Source organism: Ricinus communis, chromosome 10 (genome assembly GCF_019578655.1).
Source record: "Ricinus communis isolate WT05 ecotype wild-type chromosome 10, ASM1957865v1, whole genome shotgun sequence".
Taxonomy (NCBI): Eukaryota; Viridiplantae; Streptophyta; class Magnoliopsida; order Malpighiales; family Euphorbiaceae; genus Ricinus; species Ricinus communis.
This window is the reverse complement of record NC_063265.1, coordinates 11,917,953-11,940,803: the sequence shown is the minus strand read 5'-3', so window position 1 is coordinate 11,940,803 and position 22,851 is coordinate 11,917,953. Positions and strand designations below refer to the sequence as shown.

Sequence of the window (22,851 nt, the reverse complement as noted above, 5' to 3'; positions counted from 1 at the left end):
CACTAGAACAAAATTAATCATCAAAGACGCCTTCCTAGCCAGACTGGGGGATGCCCCTTTGAATTTCCTCCTGCTAACAAACTCAAAAGTAGTACGACAAAATTGCTAGTTAAAACAATTATATCGTCCATGGTTATGGCTAGTATCCCCATTGGTAGTGGCCACATCTGGATAGCCTCTCTCAAGCCCAAGGCCTCTAGAAAGTGCTGGGTTAAAGATGTGTCCTAAGACATTAGCAAAAGAACTAAAACACTCGACCATGCTGTCTCTTACCACTGCACCCTCTTACGCCTCTACATGTATCAACTGCATCATCAATGCTGTATTTAAACCTGTTCACTGGGGAGGTTACTGCCTGGCCAAAACAAGTGCTTTTATGCTTTAAATTATAATGTCCTTGCTACTTTGTGGCCTTCTTGTAATGAATGAAAACTGCCATGGGGAGAGAAATTTGACCCATTGTACAACACAACTATGCTGCAACTATACTGAAAAATTAAAAGAGGTGTACCATAGGAAAGGGAAAGACACCATCAATTGGATAGGCTTACTTTTAATGCAGATAAAAGACATTCCACTATAAATCAGACAACATATAATCAGATAACAATATGCATAAAATATACCATGGTTCTGTAAATCATACTACTTCCAGCAATACAACTGTTTTCATTAGATCTTGGATTTTGCAGAGAGCAGTCAATCATACATTCAGAAGCAAATGTTTAATAAGTATTACAATCCTACTGACTACATAATCTATCCGTGGCTTCCATGTATTTGTCAATGAAGTGATAACGAAATGAAAGTTTGATTTGTGAAATCAGAGGAATTCATACAGATTAAAAAAAATAAGAATTTTGTATCTAGTATCTAAGTAGGCTATTCATTCACATACACTTGAACAATCATCTGCTTTGTCATCACTTTCTTTGTTCGAATCCAGTTTTAGATGATCAAAAAAAGAATCAAAGTACCAGGAACAGCTCTCGTTCCAATCGCCCCTATGGGCATGGACTCGCCACTTTTGATCAGCAATCATTTCAGGTGAGAGTCCCCATTCTTGCATTTCTTCATCGGTGTGATGGATTGCTAAGCTGTATTCTCCACCGTCTCCCAACTCCATCACTCGATACTCGCAGTTGCCAGGATTATTTAGACGCTCAAATTGGTCAACCGTCCACTTGAACCACTTCATGAGGAATACACGACAAGTTAAACCATGTGATATGATTATGAGATTTAGGTCACTGGAAGGGTCCTTCTGAAGCCTGTTCATATCTATGTCCCTCCATAGAGATTCAAGAAAACCTGCCAGAAGACAAGATTTAATGTGCATCATTTATCATATCATATCACGCATCTTCTCCTAATAGATATAAATTGTGGGAAAAGTTTCCCTGTTGTTTTAGCTCGCATCTCTGCATATAAACAACACCCATAATGGCCATATATTATGCAATTTAATCCCATGTAATTCTCAATCCATTTCAATTACTCTACTTTAACATTTTTAAAACACCTTTTTCTATGAGTGTCAAGTATCAGAGCCTAAAAGCACCAGGTTAGTTGAGCATTTACAGAGACACAATCTTTGGCACGAAAAAACTTGTTAGGAAATTAGCCCAAGCACTTCTGACTAACAATGCTAATTAATTCTGCATTTTATACTAAACAATAACTCAGCATCACAAACGCCAATACTATATTAAGTTGTGTTTCAATATTAGAGGAAACAGATTAAGAACAAAATACTTGAGCTTTAACCCTCAGACTATTTTCTTTCTGCTTATCCTTTGATTTCCCCTCAAAACCAATTGGCAAACGGTAATCGATTCAGGTGTGCAGAATACAATGCTTAATACAAATACAGCAAAACACAAAGTATGAACCTGATCATGGAAACAACCAAACCACATTTTGGTGTTTTTGCTTAGAAAATCAAATCAAGACAAAAACGCCAATACATCATTTAAGTTTAAAAGAGAGAGGGAAAAACAAACAAACAAAACTATGAAAATTCCAACAACCCAACTCAGCAGAAGTATCTATAAACTAATACTTCAAGAAAAGAAAAGCATATGATTTTTTTTTTCTCCCCAATTAAAGACTCCGTGTACTTTTTTTTTTTTCTTTTCCAATTATCATTATTAAAACTCCAATCTAATAAACATAATAAAATAATCATAAACGAAAAAAGAATGAAACAAACATCGTAAGAACAAGGCAAAAAAAAAAAAAGCAAAAAGAATCATACTTGAAACACGATCAAAAACATCAGCAGCAGATTCTCCTTCAGGAAACCGATAAAAGAATCTCCCGAACCTTTCTCTAGTTTCTTTAATCACCTTCATTCTCTCTTTAACCTGAAAATTCCCAAAATCTTGTTCTCTAATTCTACACTCTTCTCTAACCCCAATAATCCTTTCTCTTTCAAACGACCTTCCGATCCCTCTGAGCGTGGATAGGGTACGCTGGTAAGGTGATACATAGAAGTAAACCCTCCAGTTCTGGGCATGGTTATTAGACTCAGATATTAGATTGTGTAAGTGAATCCCAGCCGTTTCGGCTTGAGATAGACCTGATGGGGTTAATGGGATTTTGTTGTCTGGTGTGGTGGTGTATGCGGCTGTGTCTAGGTTGCCCTCCGACTCGCCGTGTCGAACCAAGATTATACGTTTTGGAAGGAACTTGTACGGGTGGTGGCTGTGATCGTTGTTGATCATATTTTGGCCGTGGTGGAAATGGTGGTAGTGGTGGTGTTGGTGTACTTCTTGTTGTTCTTGCTGCATTTGGTTCTTGTTTTGGAATCTTGGTTTTCTCTGAGACTAGATCTTGCTATATGCTTTTCTTGATTTTCTTGATTCAAAGAAAGTTTCTTAAGAGCAGGATGTCAATAAATTGATAAAAGAATCTTTCTTTCTTCTTGCTTTCTTGATTCTTTAATTCAGCAAAGTATATTCAGACTAAAATCTTGTTCTATGCTTTCTCAAAAGATAGAAATTGTACTCTCTGTTTATGGTGATGCTCCACTTCTATTCTGCCTATCAATTTATAGTGTCTTGTCAAATACTTTATTTTTTTTTTCTTTTTTTAACAATGATAATGGTGTTTGCACTTTTTATATTCTTTCTCTCAGAATTAATTCATAACTTACCCTTATTTAATTATTTCTTTCTTTCTTTCAAATAAAAAATAATAATTTGACGGATATGGCAGTTATCTTTTCAAAGAAAACCGAGTAACCGTAGTTCGTGGATAATGTCCTCTTGCAACTTTTTTTTTTTTTCTATTTTCTTTTAGAATTATTGCAGTTTTTTTAAAATATTTTAATTTATAGAAATTATATTTTGAAGCTTAGCAATTTCAGTTAAAATAACGTTTCATTAAAATAAAAGTATATTCCTTTTGGAGCTTCATTCCATGTCAAATTTATTGCTAAAATTTGAATTTTATACGGAAGACTCGGCGCCGTTTTAAATCACTTATGTTTCTCATAAATACTTTTCAAAGTGTGCGATTGAAGTTAACAAACACAGGTGGGCGTGAGAAATGAAATATGGATAAGTTTTGAAGATTGTCAAAAAAGGAACAACTTTGAATTAGACTGCCTTATTAACGTGTAAGAGATTTCAAATGCCATTGTTAACCCCTCTTAGCCATCCATCAATGCAAATACAATATTCCTTTCTTTCCTTCCATTTTGACCATGAATTTTGATGCGTAGCGTGTCAACTTTCCTGCACATTTTCACACCTAATTCACTTCCATCCAAACAGGCCCGCACCTTAATATAAAGTAACCCATTAATAATTGGTTCTTCACAATCGATTACGTTTTTGTAGGGTTCAACAAACACAATTTGAGCTGCACCTGGTAATTGAGATCCCATAACATATTAAAATGTTCACAAATCTTACCATTTTAGCGTAGTATAGATAGTAACTTTTAAGAAGGTTGATTTTAACGTTGTACGAAGAACAGAGGAAAGAAGGAGAGAGAAAGAGAGGGATAACCTGGAAATCGTCGCATTAGAGTAAAAGATTGTCTGTGTGTTTAATTGTTTTGTAAACTGGTGTCTAGATTTCCATGCAAACATCTTTTTACTGCTATTATTTATTTTTATTTTTTTCGTAATTTTTCTAATGAAGGAAACAAAATACTAAAATCTTCTTCATTTATAGAAGTGAGCCATTTAATAAAGAGAAAAAAAGGAAGAAAGGGCATAAGGTCATTTGCTGGATTAAGAGAAAAAATGAAGAAGAATCGACAGGGAAGAAGAAAGAAGAAAATGATGGTTGAGAAATGGACCATAGTCATGGGTATTATTTATAATATTGCCATTACTTTTAATTTAGTACTGTGATCTCTCTCCTAGTCAGCATTTTTATTGGCAGTATTTTACATATATACAGTACGTGATAACGTTAATATTTACAAAAATAAAAGTTTAAGAAGTCTTTAAAATACAATCAAGAAAAAGAAAATAGGTTGGAGACGCGGGGAATCGAACCCCGTGCCTCTCGCATGCGAAGCGAGCGCTCTACCATATGAGCTACGTCCCCAAGCCGCTGATTGTTAAGTTAAAATTAACTTTATTAAATAATTTATAAATTGTTCAGTTAATGTTTGTTTATTTATTATATTTTATGAAATGAGCTGCACAAGGGGTGGAGGCAACTAGGATGAACTCTTTCCTTTATTACAAATATTTCATATGATAGGCTGGATGAGATTTTAAGAAAATTAAAAAAACAGAGTGTCATGCTTTTTATATATATATGGAAAGTGTCCCATTGAAGACATGTTTGGTGAGTCATCTCATATAAGAGTACATCTTAATTTGCCTATATATATTACCTTCTTAAGTTCATTTTCAAATCAAATTGCTTTTGCTTCCTTTTAGAAAATAAATAAAAGAAAATGATTGTGGTTTCCCATTTGACGAATTTTAGTATTTGATTTTTTTTTAAAGAAAAAAAAATACATAATCAAAAATTGTAATAAAAAAATACTTTATAATTAAAAAGTATCAAATTTTTATTCTGATCAACCATTATTATTATATTTTTTGTGTTTGATAGTACGAATTTAAAGTTTAACAACTCAAAGCGTTATTGTTTCACTGTTAAATTGATAACATTTAATTAATAATTTTTTAAACCGTAATTTAACAGTTAAATAATACAATTATAAGTTATTAAACTCTAAATTTATGTTATCAATAATGACCGGTCAGAATAAAAGTGATTGAATTTTTATAGATCAAGACTTTTTAATAATAATTTTAATCACGATTTATAACTATATATTTGACAAAAAAAATTATATATTAAAATTATAAAACAGTAACATCATCTTTTTTATGTTTATCCCAAAAATAATCATGTATAATAAGACAATAACTGCAAAACAATTTCTAACTTGAATTTATAACTACCGGATCTACCTTTCGCTAAATTAATGAAAGGGTAATTACTATTCGCCCTTATATATTTTTTATATTATACTGACTATCTCATAATATTCAAAAAATATATTTTTTAATTTTTTTATTTTATAATTTTATACTTAAAACTCTTTTCTTTAGAATTTTTGTTAAAGAATCATTAATTAGGTTTAGTTTTATACTATTTGTCTCCTCATTTTCTATGTAATATAAAAATTGTTCTATATTTTATTTATTACATTAAAATTTTATTATGTTTTAAAAGTCAATACAATTAAAAACCTAAATTGATAAAAAAATATAATTTGACCATCAAACTTCTTATGAAATTACAAGTCGAGCATAACAAAATTAATATAAGAATAATATTAATTATATTTTGATAATTTAAAATTAAGTTATACAAATTTTTAATATTTTGATAAACATAAATACTTTTTAAAATTTTTAATTTCTACTAAAATTTAATTATGGTAGAAACTAAAATAATTAAATAATACTAGTTAATTATTTTTATATATACTAAAATTGATTTTTTGTACAAAAAACAGAAAAGAAAGTTCTAATATAATAAATAAATTATAATGGGCAATTTATATATTACACCAAAATCATAAGGTAAAATAGTATAAAATAAAATCTAATTGACAATTGTTTAATAGAAATTTTGATGAAATTAATATTTAGTATAAAATTATAAAATAAAAAGATGAAAAAATATACTTTTAAATATTAAAAAGTAACTAGTATAATACAGAAAAATATACGAAAAAATAGTAATTACCCCTTAATAAAATAGGGATAATCTCGACCTAATCTCAATTATAAAATCACACATCTATATTTTTATTAGAGATATGTATTAAAATCATTAATAACTTAATGATAATAAACATATAAGACAAAAAAATTTAAACCATCTAAAAATATATAATAACATAAATATGAAACATTTTTTCTAGTATATATTCTGAATTAATAATTTCTGATAATTAATACTTTATAGGAGATTTTATACCAATTAGAAAGGTCAGAATTATATATAATTTTCTGTTTAAAGAAAAAACCTTAGATTTGGTGGGCCTTCTTAACTTCACCCACGGAAACTTCCTCATTTAGATAGAGAGACAAAATTTTTAGTCTTTCATTTGCGCTTTTGCAGACATGAAATGGGATGCCACTTGTCACTTGGTAAACATTAATGTAACAATGGCTTTGCTCTTGCAAATTATGCACTGGAACGGATCAAAACACATGAAGTAGAAAACAATAGAATTTCAACCCATTGCATCCATTATCTCTTAATTTATTCAATCCAGCCATTATCAAATTGCTCAATAGAATCAAGTGCTTTTCTTCTCTTTTTTTTTTTTCCTCCAAAAACCATTCTTTCTGATTTTGGCAATAAAAAAGAACATTCGTTTATTTATTTTTTTCATTTTCTTTGGAAATGAGTATTGGTTTTTGGTGTAATTGAACAAACCCAATTGTTGATTTGGTTGAAAAAAAGATTACTCAAATGGGTATTAGTTATTTTGATAAAGGATCTGATAAGAATGATGAGTTTGTGATCAAAAGAATAGTGCAATTATAGTGGCTTTTGGTATTGAAGAAGTCATTTGCAATGGGGAGTTTCCTCATTGGATTTGCATTGCCTATACTGCTTTTGACAGGTTAGCACCATTCTATTGTATGAAGTGAGGCTTATATGCATAATGATATGGTGTTTAAGTTAGAGATTTCTATTTATGTATTTGTGTGAAGTCACAGCCTTGTAAAGCAGAGAGATGAAGGCAAAAATATTTATTCAGGAATTCCTCCTCATTCTGTTTGATTGAACGATGATCATTGTGGGACTATGAATGCAGCATAATAAACTTGAATTTCTAATATAATCTTTAGCTCTTTTCTATAGATAGTGATTGTTGTTGTGATTATGCTAAGTGCTTAGACTGTAAACTTCTGCACCAGCTATAACCCTTTCTCTTTTCCTCTATTCTTTGCTCTGTTTATCCAGCTGCTCTAGTCAATTGGAGTTTGATGTCTCTGGCCGATTTGTTAGCCTTTCTCTTCATACAGTATTCTGCACCAAAAATTGGTACAGTGTTCATCTTATACTTGATGCCTTAATTATCTCTTGGCTTATTTTGTATTATAATTAATGCTTCCCAACATAAATTTATTTTCCCCCATATTTGCTAGATAAGGTTTTCACTTTTATATTCAACTTTGATTATTCATTAAAGAATTGTTGCTGTAAGATGTGAATGGCAGGAATATGCATGTCTGCGTTGTTACATCTGGCTTTCTATAGGTGCATGGAACTGCTAGAAAGCAGCCTTTGAGTTCCATCTATTTTTCATCTTGAAGCTATATTCAAAGAAAGCAACCTTAAATAAAATCGTGCATTAAAAACTTCTGCATGCTCTTTGTTTCTCTTTTAAAATATTCCAACTCTGTTTGTGTACCATTCAGTTGAAGGAAAAGCTTAATAATTAGGTCCGAAATGAGAAGTAAGAATGTACTCTTGCAGTAAAGGCATATCAAACTTGAGAACCTATATAATGTGATTTGCTATCTATTGTTGGTATTTTATATTTCTAAATCTTGTCTTTTTTTTTGGGTGCATCTGATAGGCTTTCATCATCAAAGACAATCTCTACTATCATGGTGTACGCTTACTTTTTCTTCACTGGCCGTTCTTTCACATGCCATATTTCACTTTGTATGGGCTGTTAAGGGAGATCAGTGGAGTATATCTGATGCTCAATGGGCTAAGTTAGTCGGTTTCCTAAGGTGTTCACTTTATGTTAATATGCATATACAGAAGTCTCCTGAAGATGCATGGATACTTTCTTAAGCAATTCTGTATTGGTTATGCAGTGTTCATTCTTGGAGGTTGCCGTATGTAGTATGTTTTTTGGTCCTCCAGGTAGCTGCAGCTGTTATTGCTGCAACTGAAATCTATAGAAGCAGATTTGGTCTGGATTTACAGAATGATTCTGGCTTGGGGCATCTTTATTCTTCCATCATACGCATAGGTTTGTCATAGAGTTTATCAGGTTTAAATCAGTAAATGATCCAATAACTGTTTTGCCTTTCAGTTGTAATATTCACTAAACTGTAATAAGCAATTTAGTTGGTATCTTAAGTGTTCCTAGCTCATTTTATATGAACAATGGTAAAGAAATTAATAAAATATGCTCCAGCATTTTATGCTTCTCCTCCTTAAAAATGCCTCTCATTTTCTCTTATACAATCCTTTTGTGCGAGTAGATATGGTAGAATAAATTTTATGAAACAAACTTTTACCAAAATTAGATGTTAACCTCGGCGAAATTTTCTCCAAATACAAGAAATGACAGAATCATCGCAATCGAGGCATGAAGTATTTGCAGAATTTTCTCTTTCCTCCAAAGTCCAGTCCTAGTATCACTTGTGCATTGTCCTCCATTGTTTTTGAAACTACATTCTGATAACCATGGAATGATGTGAAATTAATTTATCTACTTTTCTACTTAATTCTGCCTTGGAATTCATTTTTTTTATTTTATATTTTATCCTTCTGTTCCATGGAAGGTTCTCGTCTCAGGGTTTTGTGCTGCTTCTTATTGCCCGCTGTACAGCTGGTTGTGGGAATTAGTCATCCATCTTGGGCATCCTTACCATTTTTCATATGCAGCAGTGTCGGACTTGTTTATTGGTCCATTACAAGCAATTTCTTGGGCCTCTTCCAGTAAGTAACTTGCTTGTATTTCCTGCATACCTGCTATCAGCTGACTAATACTGGTTGTTTTACGATCAAATGCCAATTTGAATGATTTACACTAACTTATATAAGTTTGAAGGTGGTGGAGGTATCTTCTGTGGTATGCGGGCTTAAACATTGTCCTCTTGTATGTCTATCAACTTCCCATTGAATTTTCTGGGATGGTCCAATATGTTGCTGGTTTCATTGGCCTCTCTAAGATATCTGCACAATCAGAGTGGTCTGAAATCTGTTCCTGCCTCGCACTTTTAGTTTTCTACATTATGGTGAGTGAATAAGTTTCTAATCCTTTATGCGAATATGCATTGCAAAGTGAACTAATCATATCTCATTCTTGAATCTTTCTTTTTTCTCAAGTCCCTTTTGGGATGTTATGACATTTGCAAAGATATGGGAAGAAAAACTTTAAAAATTAGTAAATGGTCAGAAACCTATAATGGCTTGTTCCTAGCTGCTGATTCTCCCTGAATAGTTAAAATATTTTGAAGCATTTTTTATTTAGAACTGGCAACTCAACATGGGGGTGATCTAGATCAAGGTTCTTTCCCGTGCAACATTATAAACGAAAAATTGTATGGAAATCTTGTGAAAGGTTTTAATAAATTCAAAGCCACTCATTATTTTGCTTTAGTAAATTATGAAGTTGAGTAGTGCAGCAAACAGGATAATTGACTATGCCTTTTTTTCTTTCTACTAATGGTGGGAATTCTCCTTCTTCATATTCCACCAGGACTGATTGTGCCGTTTCCTTTACAGTTATCTTGGATTAGATGTGATCTTACAGAAATGAATTTTATCATGTCCACAAGAGAAAGCAGCTTGACTGAGCAACTGCTTCCCCAAAAGCATTCTTTTTTTATTCATAAATCAAGGTAATTCATTGTGGTACTATTACGTATCAAAAGCTTTCCCAATTGTAAACTTATCTCTTTTAAATTACAACACAAGCTTTTTTATTGTATCATTTTGTTGTTATCATTGTGCAGATCTGGTGCAAGGCACACAAATGTTATGTTGAGAGGAGCAGTCTTTCGGACTTTTAGTGTGAACTTTTTCACTTATGGTTTTCCAGTATGTTCACTATATTAACTGCTTTCAATTCCTTTTTTTTTTTTCTCTTTTCTTCTCTTTGTAAGTTAACAATTCATAACTAATTTGCTCTATTTCATATGTCAAATTTTTTGATAGCTTTTCTGCTGATGTTCCAAAAACTGGAGAAGCACATGCATTCACTATAACACAATATAAATGCTCCTTAATTTCCCAAGTCATTCACAATGAACTTCTCAACATTTTGGTAGCTTTGTGTTCTTTAATTGATTTATTATGTTGTCTCATGCTGTATGCCCTGCCCTTATTTTTAATATCCTCAAAACATTTTAATTTAGGACAGGATGTCTTATTTACTTAATTGTGCCTGTTACTGGTATGGCAGATTTCTTTGCTTGCTCTGTCGTTTTGGAGTTTCCATTTTGCAAGTATCTGCGCATTTGGATTACTTGCTTATGTTGGCTACATTTTGTATTCCTTCCCTTCACTGTTCCACTTGCACCACTTGAATGGTTTGCTTCTCGTCTTCATTCTCTTATGGGCTGCTGGTACCTACATCTTCAACGTGGCATTCACTTTCCAAAATAAGAAATTGTGGAAGGTATTCTGTTTTTGCTGTGTGCTTCATGGTCTAAAAATTTTAGTTATCATGATTCATTATCCAATTGTCTAGAATGCTTTTGCAGGATATGGAAATATGGGAAACTATTGGTTTATGGCATTATCCTATTCCAGGATTTTATCTACTTGCACAGTTTTGTCTTGGTGTCCTTGTGGCTTTGGGCAATCTTGTGAACAACTCTGTTTTCCTATACTTGTCCGATGGAGATAGAGAGTCGTCCTGCGATGACTTCACAGTAGAAGGTGAGTAACTCGAATACTCTAACTACTGGATTGATTTAACTTCTTTTTTTCTTTCTGTTCTTTTCTATTGTAGTTTTCTTTCCTGCACATAGCATCCGATGATAATTGTGGTATTCGCATGGGTGCAATAATGGGTTAATATGAATGAAAAATCTTGGGGAAAGCCCAAATTTTAATCTTTAACCTTAATGGATGTAAGCACCAAGACTTCGTTGTTTGATGGTTCACTCTCTGATGGAGGATTTGCATCTGATCGTTGTATTCTACAGATGGCGCTATTTTACGCTCCTTTCTTTTCTGAACCCCAACAATGGGAGCTGGTTATAGTTCCATGTTCATGGCAGTTAACACTGTATATAAACTATATATCACTCTTCATTCCTCTAATTTTTGCAATTGGTCTATGGGACTTTTAACAATAAATTCATGCATTTTGCTCACAGTTGATTGGAACATTATTGACATGGGCTTCTCTATGACAACCAATTTGTATTGAAACACCCATGACTAGATACAAAGTAATCAGAGTTGATACTGATCATTGGGACAAAATCACCATTAAATTTTTAATCTCATTTATTTAGAAATAATAATTGGTTTATCTAACATGCTTTAATTTGTGAAGCTGTCTTATTATTTAACCTTAAGGCCAGATTGTTGAAGTTGTCTCTCCTTTCTTTTCCCCATTTCCTTTGTTGAGGAAGTGTCCATGAAATATATTTCGCTCACCATTTGTATACTTTCCTATAGAATGCTAAGACAGTTTTCTAGTGAACTTTGATGAACTAGAAATCTTTTGCTGGGAATAAATGCATAAAATTAATTTTACATGTGCTGGAGGTATGCTGACATTCACGATCTTACGACCGTTAACATTTCCTGCTGAGCGTGGGTGCTCCTTGCAGTTTGATGTTTATAAGGCTATATATACATATATACACGCACTTTTTCTGATGACCTGTTTTCTAGGTTCTCTAATAGCAGTAGCTTTTGCCAAATCATCTATCTGTGGAGTGTCAATATATTAACTTGTGTCTAAGTTCAGATTTATGAGTCATTCTGGTGAAGCCTATTAGAAGCAATTAAATCTTCGGGTAATACACCTATAATTGCAGTTTAAACAACTTTTGAATTTTTATCATATTTCTAGTTTTCAGTTTAGTCATTTTTGGAACGTTAGTATTGTTGGGGGCCCAATTCACATTCCTTTGTTTTCAGAGAGTGAAGAGACCAAAGTATTGATTGTAGCTACAATAGCATGGGGACTGCGTAAAAGCTCTCGCGCCATAGCTCTGGTGTTGATATTTCTTATTGCATTGAAACCTGGCATCATTCATGCTATATATAGTAAGTTGAAGCAATCTTTTTTCCAAGTTATATTATTGTATTAAATTCATAAGGTAGTAAATATTGCCTCATGCATATTAAATGCTTGGAAATTGGAATGCATTTTAACATTTTTGGCAATATTTACTGCAGCCTTCTAAATGCTTTTCTGCATTGTGTTTCATCTTCACATTTCATCAAATAACGTACTGACTTGCCGATGTTTGTTTGGTTCATCAGTGGTGTTCTTTCTAATATATCTGTTAAGCCACAGCATCAGTTGGAAGATTCGTCAATCACTGATTGTTTTATGTGAGGCACATTTTGCCCTGTTGTATATTTTTCAGCTTAACATAATTTCTAAAGCCTTGGAAAAGAAAGGCTCATATTTCGTGGATATCCTCTCTCAGTTAGGTAAATATAGGTACCAAATTAATGTTATTTAGGCTTTTTAATCTTTATTTAGTAATAGACATGCAGATTCTTTCTTTATTTGTTGTTGGAACAATCATTATTTCTTAATTTTTGTTAATTGCCATAGGTTTTCTTAATCATGCAAGTTCTGGGGATCTCTTGAAGATAGCAGCGCTTGCTTGCTCTTGTGCTATTCATAATCATGGATTTGATATGGTGTCCTCGTTTTCGGCAATTCTGCAGCACACTCCCAGCCCCCCAATTGGGTTTAGCATATTGAGAGCTGGTTTAATCAAATCAGTTCTTTTGTCAGTTTCTACTTCAGTATCCACAAGGAGCCATGACAGCAACTCTTCTCATGGTATAACTCATTGAAGGTTGAATGTATTCTGATATGCTTTTGAATTTTATCCAATTAATTCCTGATACATGCAAGTGTCTCTAAAGATGGCTATAGTCTACATATGCAACTATGTCGACGTCATTCATGGAGTTGGTTTGTGCAATTAATTTGATTACTAACTAAAAGCTTAATGATATTTGTGAAATTTAACTTTGTACGTTTTTCTTTGTCTTCAGAGAAATGGATAGTATCATATCTGAGAGCAATAGAGCAGAAGTTTCTCTCAGTGTACCGATCACATGGAACCTACATAGCCTTTCTGACAATTCTTTTCACTGTATACCTAGTAAAGCCTAATTTTATTTCATTTGGTTACCTGTTCTTCCTTCTGTTATGGATGACTGGAAGACAACTGCTGGGGAAGACAAAAAAGCGCCTTTGGTTACCATTGAAAATTTATGCAGTTTCAGTGTTTATTCTCATTTATAACTTCAGCATCTTCTACAGTTTCCGGATGTGGTTATCCAGGATTTTTTATTTATCTTCTGCCTTCGGATATAACCCAGAAGCTCCCATGTTGGAAAACATTTGGCAGTCCGTTTCTGTATTAGTTGTAATGCAACTTTATAGCTATGAGAGGAGACAGAGTAAGTTTTCTCCGCCAAAGGACATTGATGCACCACAGAAGAGTTCCTTCTCTTTCATGAAACGTCTTCTTATTTTGCACAGTGAGAAGATATTATATGTTGCTTTGTTTTACGCGTCTCTCTCCCCTATAAGTGCATTTGGTTTCCTGTACCTTTTGGGTTTGGCTGTCTGTTCACCTTTACCAAAGTCTTCTTGGATCCCTTCAAAATTGTTTCTAGTTTACTCAGGATTTCTTGTGATGCTTGAATATCTTTTCCAGTTATGGGGTAGCCAGGCGGAAATGTTCCCCAGTCAAAAGCACTCTTCTCTTGCACTTTTCCTGGGATTGCAGCTCTACGAGCCTGGCTTCTTGGGTATAGAATCAGGCTTGAGGGCAAAAATTTTGGTTATTACTTCATGTGTTCTTCAGTACAATGTCTTCCGTTGGTTAGAGATTATGCCAAGCAATTTTGAAAATGGAGGTAGATGGAAAGAGCCTTGTGCGTTGTTTGGCTTATCAGAAGAAACCCCAACGAAGCACACAATAGTTGCCAGCCACTTGTTAGAAAAGCAAAAGGAAGGGAGAAGTCTTTCATGGCCTTCGTTTAGCCATTTTATATCCCAAGGCTCGGATGGCATCTCCTCTGAAGGAGGAGGCTTTGAAGGCAGCAACACTGGAAAATATTCAAAAACCTGTGGAAGCTCCAGAGAGAATACAAATAAGTGGAATCGAAAACGAATTCATATATTGAGAAAAGAAAGACTTCACCTGCAGATGATTACTTTAAAAGCATGCATGAAGTTTTGGATCGAGAATGTATTCAATCTCTTTGGGCTTGAGATTAACATGATTGTATTACTTCTTGCAAGCTTTGCTGTGCTTAATTCTATCTCCTTGCTTTATGTTGCATCACTTGCTGCTTGCATTATTCTACCTCGGAATGTCATGCGAAAACAGTGGCCCATATTCGTATTCTTGTTTGGTTCTGTTATTATCCTCGAGTACTTAGCCATTTGGTTGAATCAGACATTTTGGAAGCAGGATGCTGGTTCTGACATGCAAGTTTCATGTAATGACTGTTGGAGAAATTCTGATCTATACTTTGACTATTGCAAAAACTGTTGGCTAGGTATGTCCTTCAACATTGTGCATTCTGGGTGTACAAATATATAAAGTTTGTTTCCATATGACTGAATTTATATATTGCACTGTTTCAACTTCTGAGATTAGCATTGCACTTGCATCTTAATAATGTGGCCTTTTAATCTTTTCTGATGAATCACTTTGGCCTATCAACTCGCATCTTTAATTGCCAAGAATATTGAGATTATATCGTTTTGATTTCATCCTTTGTCTTCAGAACATCCAGTAGAGCCATCTCTCCCAGATGTTGACTTCAGAAACCATGTTACTTTTCTGCAGGAATCATAGTTGACGATTCGCGAATGCTTATCAGCTATTATGTGGTTTTCATGATTTCCTGTTTTAAATACCGCGCTGATCGCTTGTCCAGTCTTCCAGCATCAGAGACATATCGACACATGATGTCTCAATATAAGAAGGCGTCACTCAATGATCTCTTGTTTGAAAGGAAATTCCTGTGGACATTTCTTGATTACCTAAGGCTTTATAGTTATTGCCACTTACTAGATCTTGTCCTGACTTTGGTTTTAATCACGGGGACACTTGAATTTGACGTTCTACACCTTGGATACCTTGGTTTTGCTCTGATTTTCTTTCGAATGAGGCTTCAAGTGCTAAAGAAGAAGAATGAAATCTTCAGGTTCATGAGGATGTACAACTTTACTGTGATTGTCCTTTCTCTTGCTTATCAATCCCCTTTTCTGGGGGATTTTTGCACGGTGAAATGTAAAATGATAGACAACATAAGTGAGGTGGTGGGATTTTATAAATATGACTACGGGTTCCGAATTACATCAAGATCAGCATTAGTTGAGATTATCATATTTAAGCTGGTATCACTACAATCATATATGTTTTCAGCACAGGAGTTTGATTATGTGTCTGAATATCTTGAAGCGGAGCAGATTGGTGCTATAGTACGGGAGCAGGAGAAGAAGGCTTCCTGGAAAACTTCACAATTGCAACAGATAAGAAAATCTGAAGAGGAGAAGCGCTTGCGTAATTTACAAGTGGAAAAGATAAAATCAGAAATGCTTAGCCTCCAAATTCAGCTTCAGAATATCAATGCCTCTCAAAGTCAAGGCAATTGGAGAAGAAGCTCATCTCTAAGCACAGAAATAGTTAAAAGCATCACAGGAAATGAGGAAATGGATTTTAAGAAGCAATCTGTTGATTTAAACACTGATTTATTATTTTCTTTTGATGTGAACATGAGTGAATCTCCCAGAAACCAAAGCTCGCAAGATCTTTCAGCAGTGCACTCGAGGAAGCATTCAATGGACATTCTCAATGAGATTAATGGGCTAAAAGGTAAAGCCACTAGTTTTGAGTTTCTGGGTTCACATGAGAGAGATGGAGCAAAACCTCAAGCCAAGAAAAGGCCACTACTCTCAGCTGTACATTTCTTCAATGACGGAGTTTCTCAAGTTCAATCTCTTAGTACCATGGCAGTTGCCAGTATAGTGAGTTTCTTTAATATAAAACGTGAAGTTCCAGATCTCGATGATGACTCTTCTATTGATGAGGTATACTATGAGATAGAGAATGAGAACACGGGGTATGAACCTATGGACCGCACATTTTCTATGCAATCTGATGACGAGCTGGCCACCTCTGACAGTGCATGCTTGCAAATTGGGATGATCCTCCGCTACATGTGGGCCCAAATGCGATGTAACAACAACGTTGTTTGTTATTGTTGCTTTGTTCTAATCTTCATGTGGAGTTTCAGTTTGCTGTCGATGGTTTATCCTGCAATTCTCTTTCTATATGCTCTGTGTGTAAGTACAGGTCCAAATAACATGTTTTGGGTTATTATGCTGATTTATACAGAGGTGGCAATATTGGTCCTGTATGTATATCAAATAATCATCCAACATTGTGGATTGATCATCAATATCAGTTTTCTTCAGGAACTAGGATTTCCTTTGCATAAAATCATGTCATCTTTTGTAATCAGCAACTTGCCTCTTTTTATGGTGTACTTATTTACTCTCCTGCAAACCTCCATAACTGCTAGAGACAGTGAATGGGCAACAATTGATGAAACCATCTTTCGTAAGAGAAGAAACAAGTTCCAAGAAGAAGCTGTTAAGGACTGCAAGATGAGGATAAAGGCATTGCTTGTATCTGCTAAAACTTTTGTGAAACGATTCATTAGAGGCCTCCATACATATTGGAAATCTCTGACACAGGGAGCAGAAACTCCACCTTACTTCGTACAGGTGTCTATGAAAGTTGATTTGTGGCCTAGGGATGGCATTCAGCCAGAGAGAATAAAATCAGGAATAAACAAGCTACTCAAGATTATGCATGACAGAAGATGTCAGCAAAGGAGCACAAGCCATTTCCACTCGATCAGTAGGGTTCGAGTTCAAAGTATCGACAAAAGTCCAGAAAATGATAATGTTGCTCTGGCTGTTTTAGAAGTGTTATATGCCTCTCCTTTAAAAGAATGTATCCAAGCAGAGTTTTACAAGTCGCTAACTCCAGCAGCAGATGTAGCATATGAGATTCTAGAAGCTGAACGTACTGGTGTTGTTGAGAAGATATGGTTCCCTTACCCAATAATCTCAGTTATTGGTGGAGGAAAGAAAGATATTGATCTCTATGCCTACACATTTTGTGCTGATTTGGCTGTTTTTTTCTTGGTGTCCATGTTCTACCAATCAGTCATGAAAAACAACACCGAATTCCTCGAAGTTTATCAGCTTGAAGATCAATTCCCAAAAGAGTTTGTATTTATCTTAATGGTAAAGTATAGACCTATTTCCTTGAGGCATACTCAATAGTGCTGTAGAATCTTTGGTTACAAACTTTAGTGATTCAATGTCTTGATAGGTTGAAGTCTATTTCTCAGAACAGCTATTTCTATGCGCGCACACACACAACCAATAAAATACTACCATCCAATGACATATATGAGACTCTCTTTTATTTAATAACTTTAACTATTTCAAGAAAAGCTACAATCCTATTAATTAATTTATTTCCTTGATGTCCACATATGCTGAACTCTATCTGAAGTGCTCTGAAGTTTTTTTCTGTAAAATGTCCCCAAACACTTGTTATACTGCTTTTCAAGTTGTACTATACTCTATAGTTAAATTAACTATTGAACGAACTTCCATACCAGAACATATTAAGCAATGCTGATATCTGTCCCTTCACGTGCTTGCCATCCTCATCTATCAATGATGTCAGGCTAGTTTTCTGAAGTAGATAAGATGTTTCTTCTTTCAGGTGATCTTTTTCTTGATAGTGCTTGATCGTATTATATACCTGTGTTCATTTGCCACTGGGAAAGTCATCTTCTACCTTTTCAATTTTGTCCTCTTCACATACTCGATCACAAAGTATGCATGGAACATGGAGCTACAAGACAGACATGCTGCAAGATTTGCACTCCGGGCTATCTATTTCACAAAGGCAATTTCTCTAGCTTTTCAGGCCACACAAATAAGATTTGGAATTCCACACAAAAGCACTCTATATCGGCAGTTTTTGACTAGTAGCATTTCACAAATTAATTATCTGGGTTTCCGACTTTATCGTGCTCTGCCATTCCTTTACGAACTGCGATGTGTGCTTGATTGGTCTTGCACGACTACATCTCTGACTATGTATGACTGGCTGAAGGTAATGTTTAATGCTGTCTTAATATAAACATCATCTACATCATCATCTTTGTTATTGTTATTGTTTTTGTCATTGTCATTGTCTACCGATATCATCATGCAGATACTGATATTATCATGGGCAATGTAGAGTTTGTTTGCGTATTTGACATTAGCTCTGATTACAGTTGGAAGACATTCATGCCAGCTTGTTTCTTGTCAAATGCGATGTGGATCTGAACAGAGCAAAACACCAGCAAGGAGAAAAGCAAACCAAAATGACCAAGTTTTGCAATGGGATATGCTTGTTCTTCATATTGATGTGTGTTATGTGGACTCCTATGCTGGTAAGAAATTTAAAATGCTTATTATTATTACTATTATCATCCTTCTGTAGTTTTTATTTTTATTTTTCTTTGATATTGAACTACACATCAATATAAAAGGAAGGGGAGCAATTAATAGTTATAAGTAATGTCTTATAGCATTGACGTCCCCAGACCACTGATGTGGCTACTATTACCACTTGGTTGGCAAGAAGTTTGAACCCTAGCTCTCTCCGAGCTGGGCGTGGACTGGGGTTTCAAATAATAGTATCATGAACCGTGTTAGTGAAGTTTGAAACATTTGGCCAGTATTCAATTAATTTGAATGAGAACACTAAATTGTTCAGATTTAATCTATCACTAACTAAACAATATCCATATAATATAAAAGAACTTGTATTATAAACCTAAATGCATATTCAATCTAAGTTAGAAAGATTAAAACAGTAAAATCGAAAATCACCTTCAGAATGCAAGTACAAGGAAGAAGAAAGGGAAAGAAGAAGAAGAAGAAGAATGAAGGAATGTTGGTGTAAGAATATAAGGAAGTTAACTTCAGAATATAATGTCTGTGCCTATTGTTGCCAATTGTCTAAAGAAATACGATTGCATATTGATGTCTGCTTGTCTTATCAAAGGAAAAAGCAATAAAAATAAATGAAAGGCTTTTCTTTGTTCTTTCTTCCTAGCCGGAAGTTGTATATATCATCCGTCTCGGCTAAAACGGACGATATGGAACCGATACCGATTCTATTTTAAAATCTCCGATCTGTACCACCCCTGTCCTGTCCTGTATCGCCCCCCCAAAAACTCGTGATGCAATGGCCGAAACAGGAGACGTCGGCCATTATTAAAAACCCTGGGTTGGACGGTTTACCACGTGGTCAAATTCCTAATGGCAACTTGGCCTTTAACAGCTAATTTCAATATGTAAGAATGTGGATAAATCTTATATAATTCAATAGACTCTACTGCAGAACCAGTACTTGCAGAGAACAGACAGACGGAGAAAATTGTACTTGAATCAAGTGCTGTGTTGAACTGAGCCTTAGAATTTTCTGCCTGCTTGTGCTAAATAATTAGTGATAAATACTGCTAATTAACCACTAAACCTATGTAAACAAACCAGTACTTCATTAATAGGCATAGAAAATGTTTCCTGCAGAGTAATCCTAATACAGAGGAATTACCAGGGAGGAAAAGAAATTTAAAAAAGAAAGAAAAGTAGGACATAAAATATGACATCTCCCCGTAACATTGGCCTCCGTTGAAGCTCATAAACTAGGAAAACAGACTTCTCCAAATTCCGAATGGGTCAGGAATTGGTGGGTGTCTACTCTGATGCATAATAGTACGCAACTAGCAGGGAATTGAGTCAATACTGAAGTTTAATTTTGAGTCTCATTTTTCTGCATAGATAAGTGAAGCAGTTAGCAACTAATTTCAAGTTCAGTAAATTATCCGATTTAAGCAGCGTTACACTTATTTTCTGAAACTGCTCTTAATAAAGACAAACTTCTGCTCCATCGGCATTTTCAGAAGTATTGATAATCTATACTTCCTAGTTTAAGATGGAAATTACAAGTCTGTTCTTGCATAATTGTGAAGAATGTATGCATGCTCTTCTTTTTCCTGGACAGATGTATAGCAGTGGTAACCCCACAAACATTGCTAACCCAATTAAAGAAGCCAGCATTAGGAGTGATATAAGGACGACTAGCGGGCGATTAACATTATTTGAGACAACATTGTGTGAAAAGATCTCGTGGGATGAAGTTGGTTCCCATATTGATCTTGATCCTCAAGGTTATTTACGTGCATATGATAAGAAAGACATTCAATTGATATGCTGCCAAGCCGATGCTAGCTCCCCGTGGCTTGTTCCACCTGTAGTCCAGGCCAGATACATGGAATCCCTCAGGTGGAGCATGGACATCATCTTTTCTTGGCAGTTAACTAGAGATCGGCCTAAAGGAAAGGAAGTTGTGAGATATGAATTGTCCGTTCAAGGTGAGGACCTTCCAACATATTCAGAAGTAATGGCAGTGCTAAATGGTACCACCAATAGCTTCAGGATATATAATGTTTATCCAAGATACTTTCGAGTCACAGGATCTGGTGAAGTGAGGCTTTTGGAAGAGTTGGTATGTCTTCCTATTGTATTCTTTTGAGAAAATTTGGTGCTTTCAATTGGAGAACTGGATTTAAATATTTGCTTAATGACATTATGCTGTTTTAGTTGAAATCATTTTTTTTTTTAAGAAACTTGGTACGCAATCTGCTAAAAGAAAAATCTTCTATACTACTTGGATATAAAATTCTCAAATTCTTTTCTTTATATTCTAAAAAATTGATCTATCTGATTTGTGCTGATCCCTATTCCCTACCCTAATGTAACCCCACAGTTCAATTGATCAGCTACCATGAAACTAACAGGTAGGTCTGGTTAGTGGGGATCTTGTTCTCAACCATGGGGATTCAGAATGGTGGTCTTTCCATGATACTGATGTGTCATCTGGATGTGGTGAGTTTGCAGGTCCAATGGCCATTATTGTCTCCGAGGAAACACCACGTAAGTACTTATCTTTCTGTGATCTCTATAGTTTAAAGTATGCTGGTGAAAGTTCCACTGTTACTGTTGTCTGTTGAACTGTGATTGTTGTTATTTTTCAGAGGGAATTCTAGGTGAAACACTTAGCAAATTCAGTATTTGGGGTCTCTACATTACCTTTGTGCTGGCAGTTGGCCGTTTTATCAGACTACAATGTTCTGACCTGAGAATGAGGATACCATTTGAGAATCTTCCTTCTTGTGACAGGTATGCAAGTATGTTATTGTTGTGGATGTTCATCTCATACTTCATAAATTAATTTTCTGAATAGTTTCTGATGCTTTCATTCAATTTCACCAAGGTAGCACCAACGCGTACTGTGATCCTTTCATCTCACATTCTGTATTGCTTTCTATGGTTTTTGATGCTTGACATACTCAAAACTGCTAACAAGCAGAAATCATCAAGATCTGTGTTACACAATCCAATTTAGCATTTTCATATAGACAGTAGTATTATTAAGCCATGGTTCTTTCTGGCTGAGATACAAAATATTCCTTCTATTAGTAGAAGCTTTCTTTATATTCATTTCTGATCTCCAGATACAGATGCATGTCCTAAGTCTTAACCTCTTCCAAACATAATATTCGACGCGGTTACATGGTGAATGCAGGTTGTTAGCAATCTGCGAGGATATCTATGCTGCAAGAGCAGAGGGTGAGCTTGAAGTTGAAGAGGTCCTCTATTGGACACTGGTGAAAATCTATCGTTCTCCACACATGCTGCTGGAATACACCAAGCCTGACTAAGGTGTCATCACTGGCTACTTGCAAGCCTAAATGCTGATATCTAGCACTGACTTGACTTATACTGGAAAAGCTCTCCAAGAGATGTGATAATTAAAGGGAGTTAATGATTCAATTGGCCATGGAAGGCTCTCATTATCATTTTTATTTCTTTTATTTCCCTTCTCCTGAAACTGGTTAATGAGCACTCGAGTGTTGTAGACAGCAGAAAGATGTATAAACCATCTAGTATAACAGCTTCTGCAGTCCACTTAGCTGTTATGCTTAACAATGCTACCTCTAAACTTGCATAGTCTTTCTTCTTCTTTGTTCTTTTTTCTAATGGAAAAACCTGTATATTCTTACTGGGGAAAATTGTATGAATTCTGGCTTCATCTTCCAAAGTTAACTAGTAGTATTGATGAATAAAATTGATTATAAAATAAATAAATATACATATATTAATTAATATATCAATTATGGATAACCACTTCTGTTGACCATAGAAAATTAGTAATCAACAGCGATCAAGTAACTGTAAAATTCTTAAGTTTGGTCATTTCTAGAAATTTTATCATTTATATCC

General features: G+C 34.6%; 2 protein-coding genes and 1 non-coding gene across 3 annotated transcripts; 1 reads left to right on the top strand and 2 right to left on the bottom strand.

Moving 5' to 3' along the window:
* Window positions 1–631: 631 nt before the first annotated feature.
* On the bottom strand, window positions 632–3,175 carry LOC8285742 (phosphoglycerate mutase-like protein AT74). Its single transcript, XM_002512282.4, has 2 exons — window positions 2,258–3,175; window positions 632–1,311 (listed from the first exon to the last, which is right to left on the bottom strand). Exons 1-2 carry the CDS (start codon window positions 2,790–2,792, stop codon window positions 887–889), a joined length of 960 nt encoding a protein of 319 aa, XP_002512328.1. The 5' UTR covers window positions 2,793–3,175; the 3' UTR covers window positions 632–886.
* A 1,317-nt stretch (window positions 3,176–4,492) lies between these two features.
* Window positions 4,493–4,565, bottom strand: TRNAA-CGC. Its single transcript has one exon. It is a non-coding gene; the product is annotated as a tRNA-Ala (tRNA).
* Window positions 4,566–6,602: 2,037 nt separating this feature from the next.
* On the top strand, window positions 6,603–22,630 carry LOC8285743 (piezo-type mechanosensitive ion channel homolog). Its single transcript, XM_015715136.3, has 21 exons — window positions 6,603–7,122; window positions 7,467–7,547; window positions 8,086–8,245; window positions 8,333–8,490; window positions 9,029–9,185; window positions 9,298–9,484; window positions 9,975–10,090; window positions 10,205–10,289; window positions 10,654–10,869; window positions 10,955–11,132; window positions 12,351–12,479; window positions 12,699–12,872; window positions 13,000–13,233; window positions 13,452–14,972; window positions 15,266–17,739; window positions 18,230–18,625; window positions 18,792–18,950; window positions 20,570–21,073; window positions 21,366–21,501; window positions 21,603–21,747; window positions 22,154–22,630. The coding sequence occupies exons 1-21, from the start codon at window positions 7,074–7,076 to the stop codon at window positions 22,287–22,289; spliced, it is 7,395 nt and encodes a 2,464-aa protein (XP_015570622.2). The 5' UTR covers window positions 6,603–7,073; the 3' UTR covers window positions 22,290–22,630.
* Window positions 22,631–22,851: the final 221 nt, after the last annotated feature.

Excerpts from the sequence above, each read along its gene's own strand:
- LOC8285743 (XM_015715136.3), top strand. The coding sequence starts at position 7,074 with ATGGGGAGTTTCCTCATTGGATTTGCATTGCCTATACTGCTTTTGACA. Across the intron at positions 17,740-18,229 it reads AGTTTGTATTTATCTTAATG|GTGATCTTTTTCTTGATAGT; the intron begins GTAAAGTATAGA and ends TTCTTCTTTCAG. Across the intron at positions 21,502-21,602 it reads TGTCTCCGAGGAAACACCAC|AGGGAATTCTAGGTGAAACA; the intron begins GTAAGTACTTAT and ends GTTATTTTTCAG.
- LOC8285742 (XM_002512282.4), bottom strand. The coding sequence starts at position 2,792 with ATGCAGCAAGAACAACAAGAAGTACACCAACACCACCACTACCACCAT. Across the intron at positions 1,312-2,257 it reads TGTTTTTGATCGTGTTTCAA|GTTTTCTTGAATCTCTATGG; the intron begins GTATGATTCTTT and ends GTCTTCTGGCAG.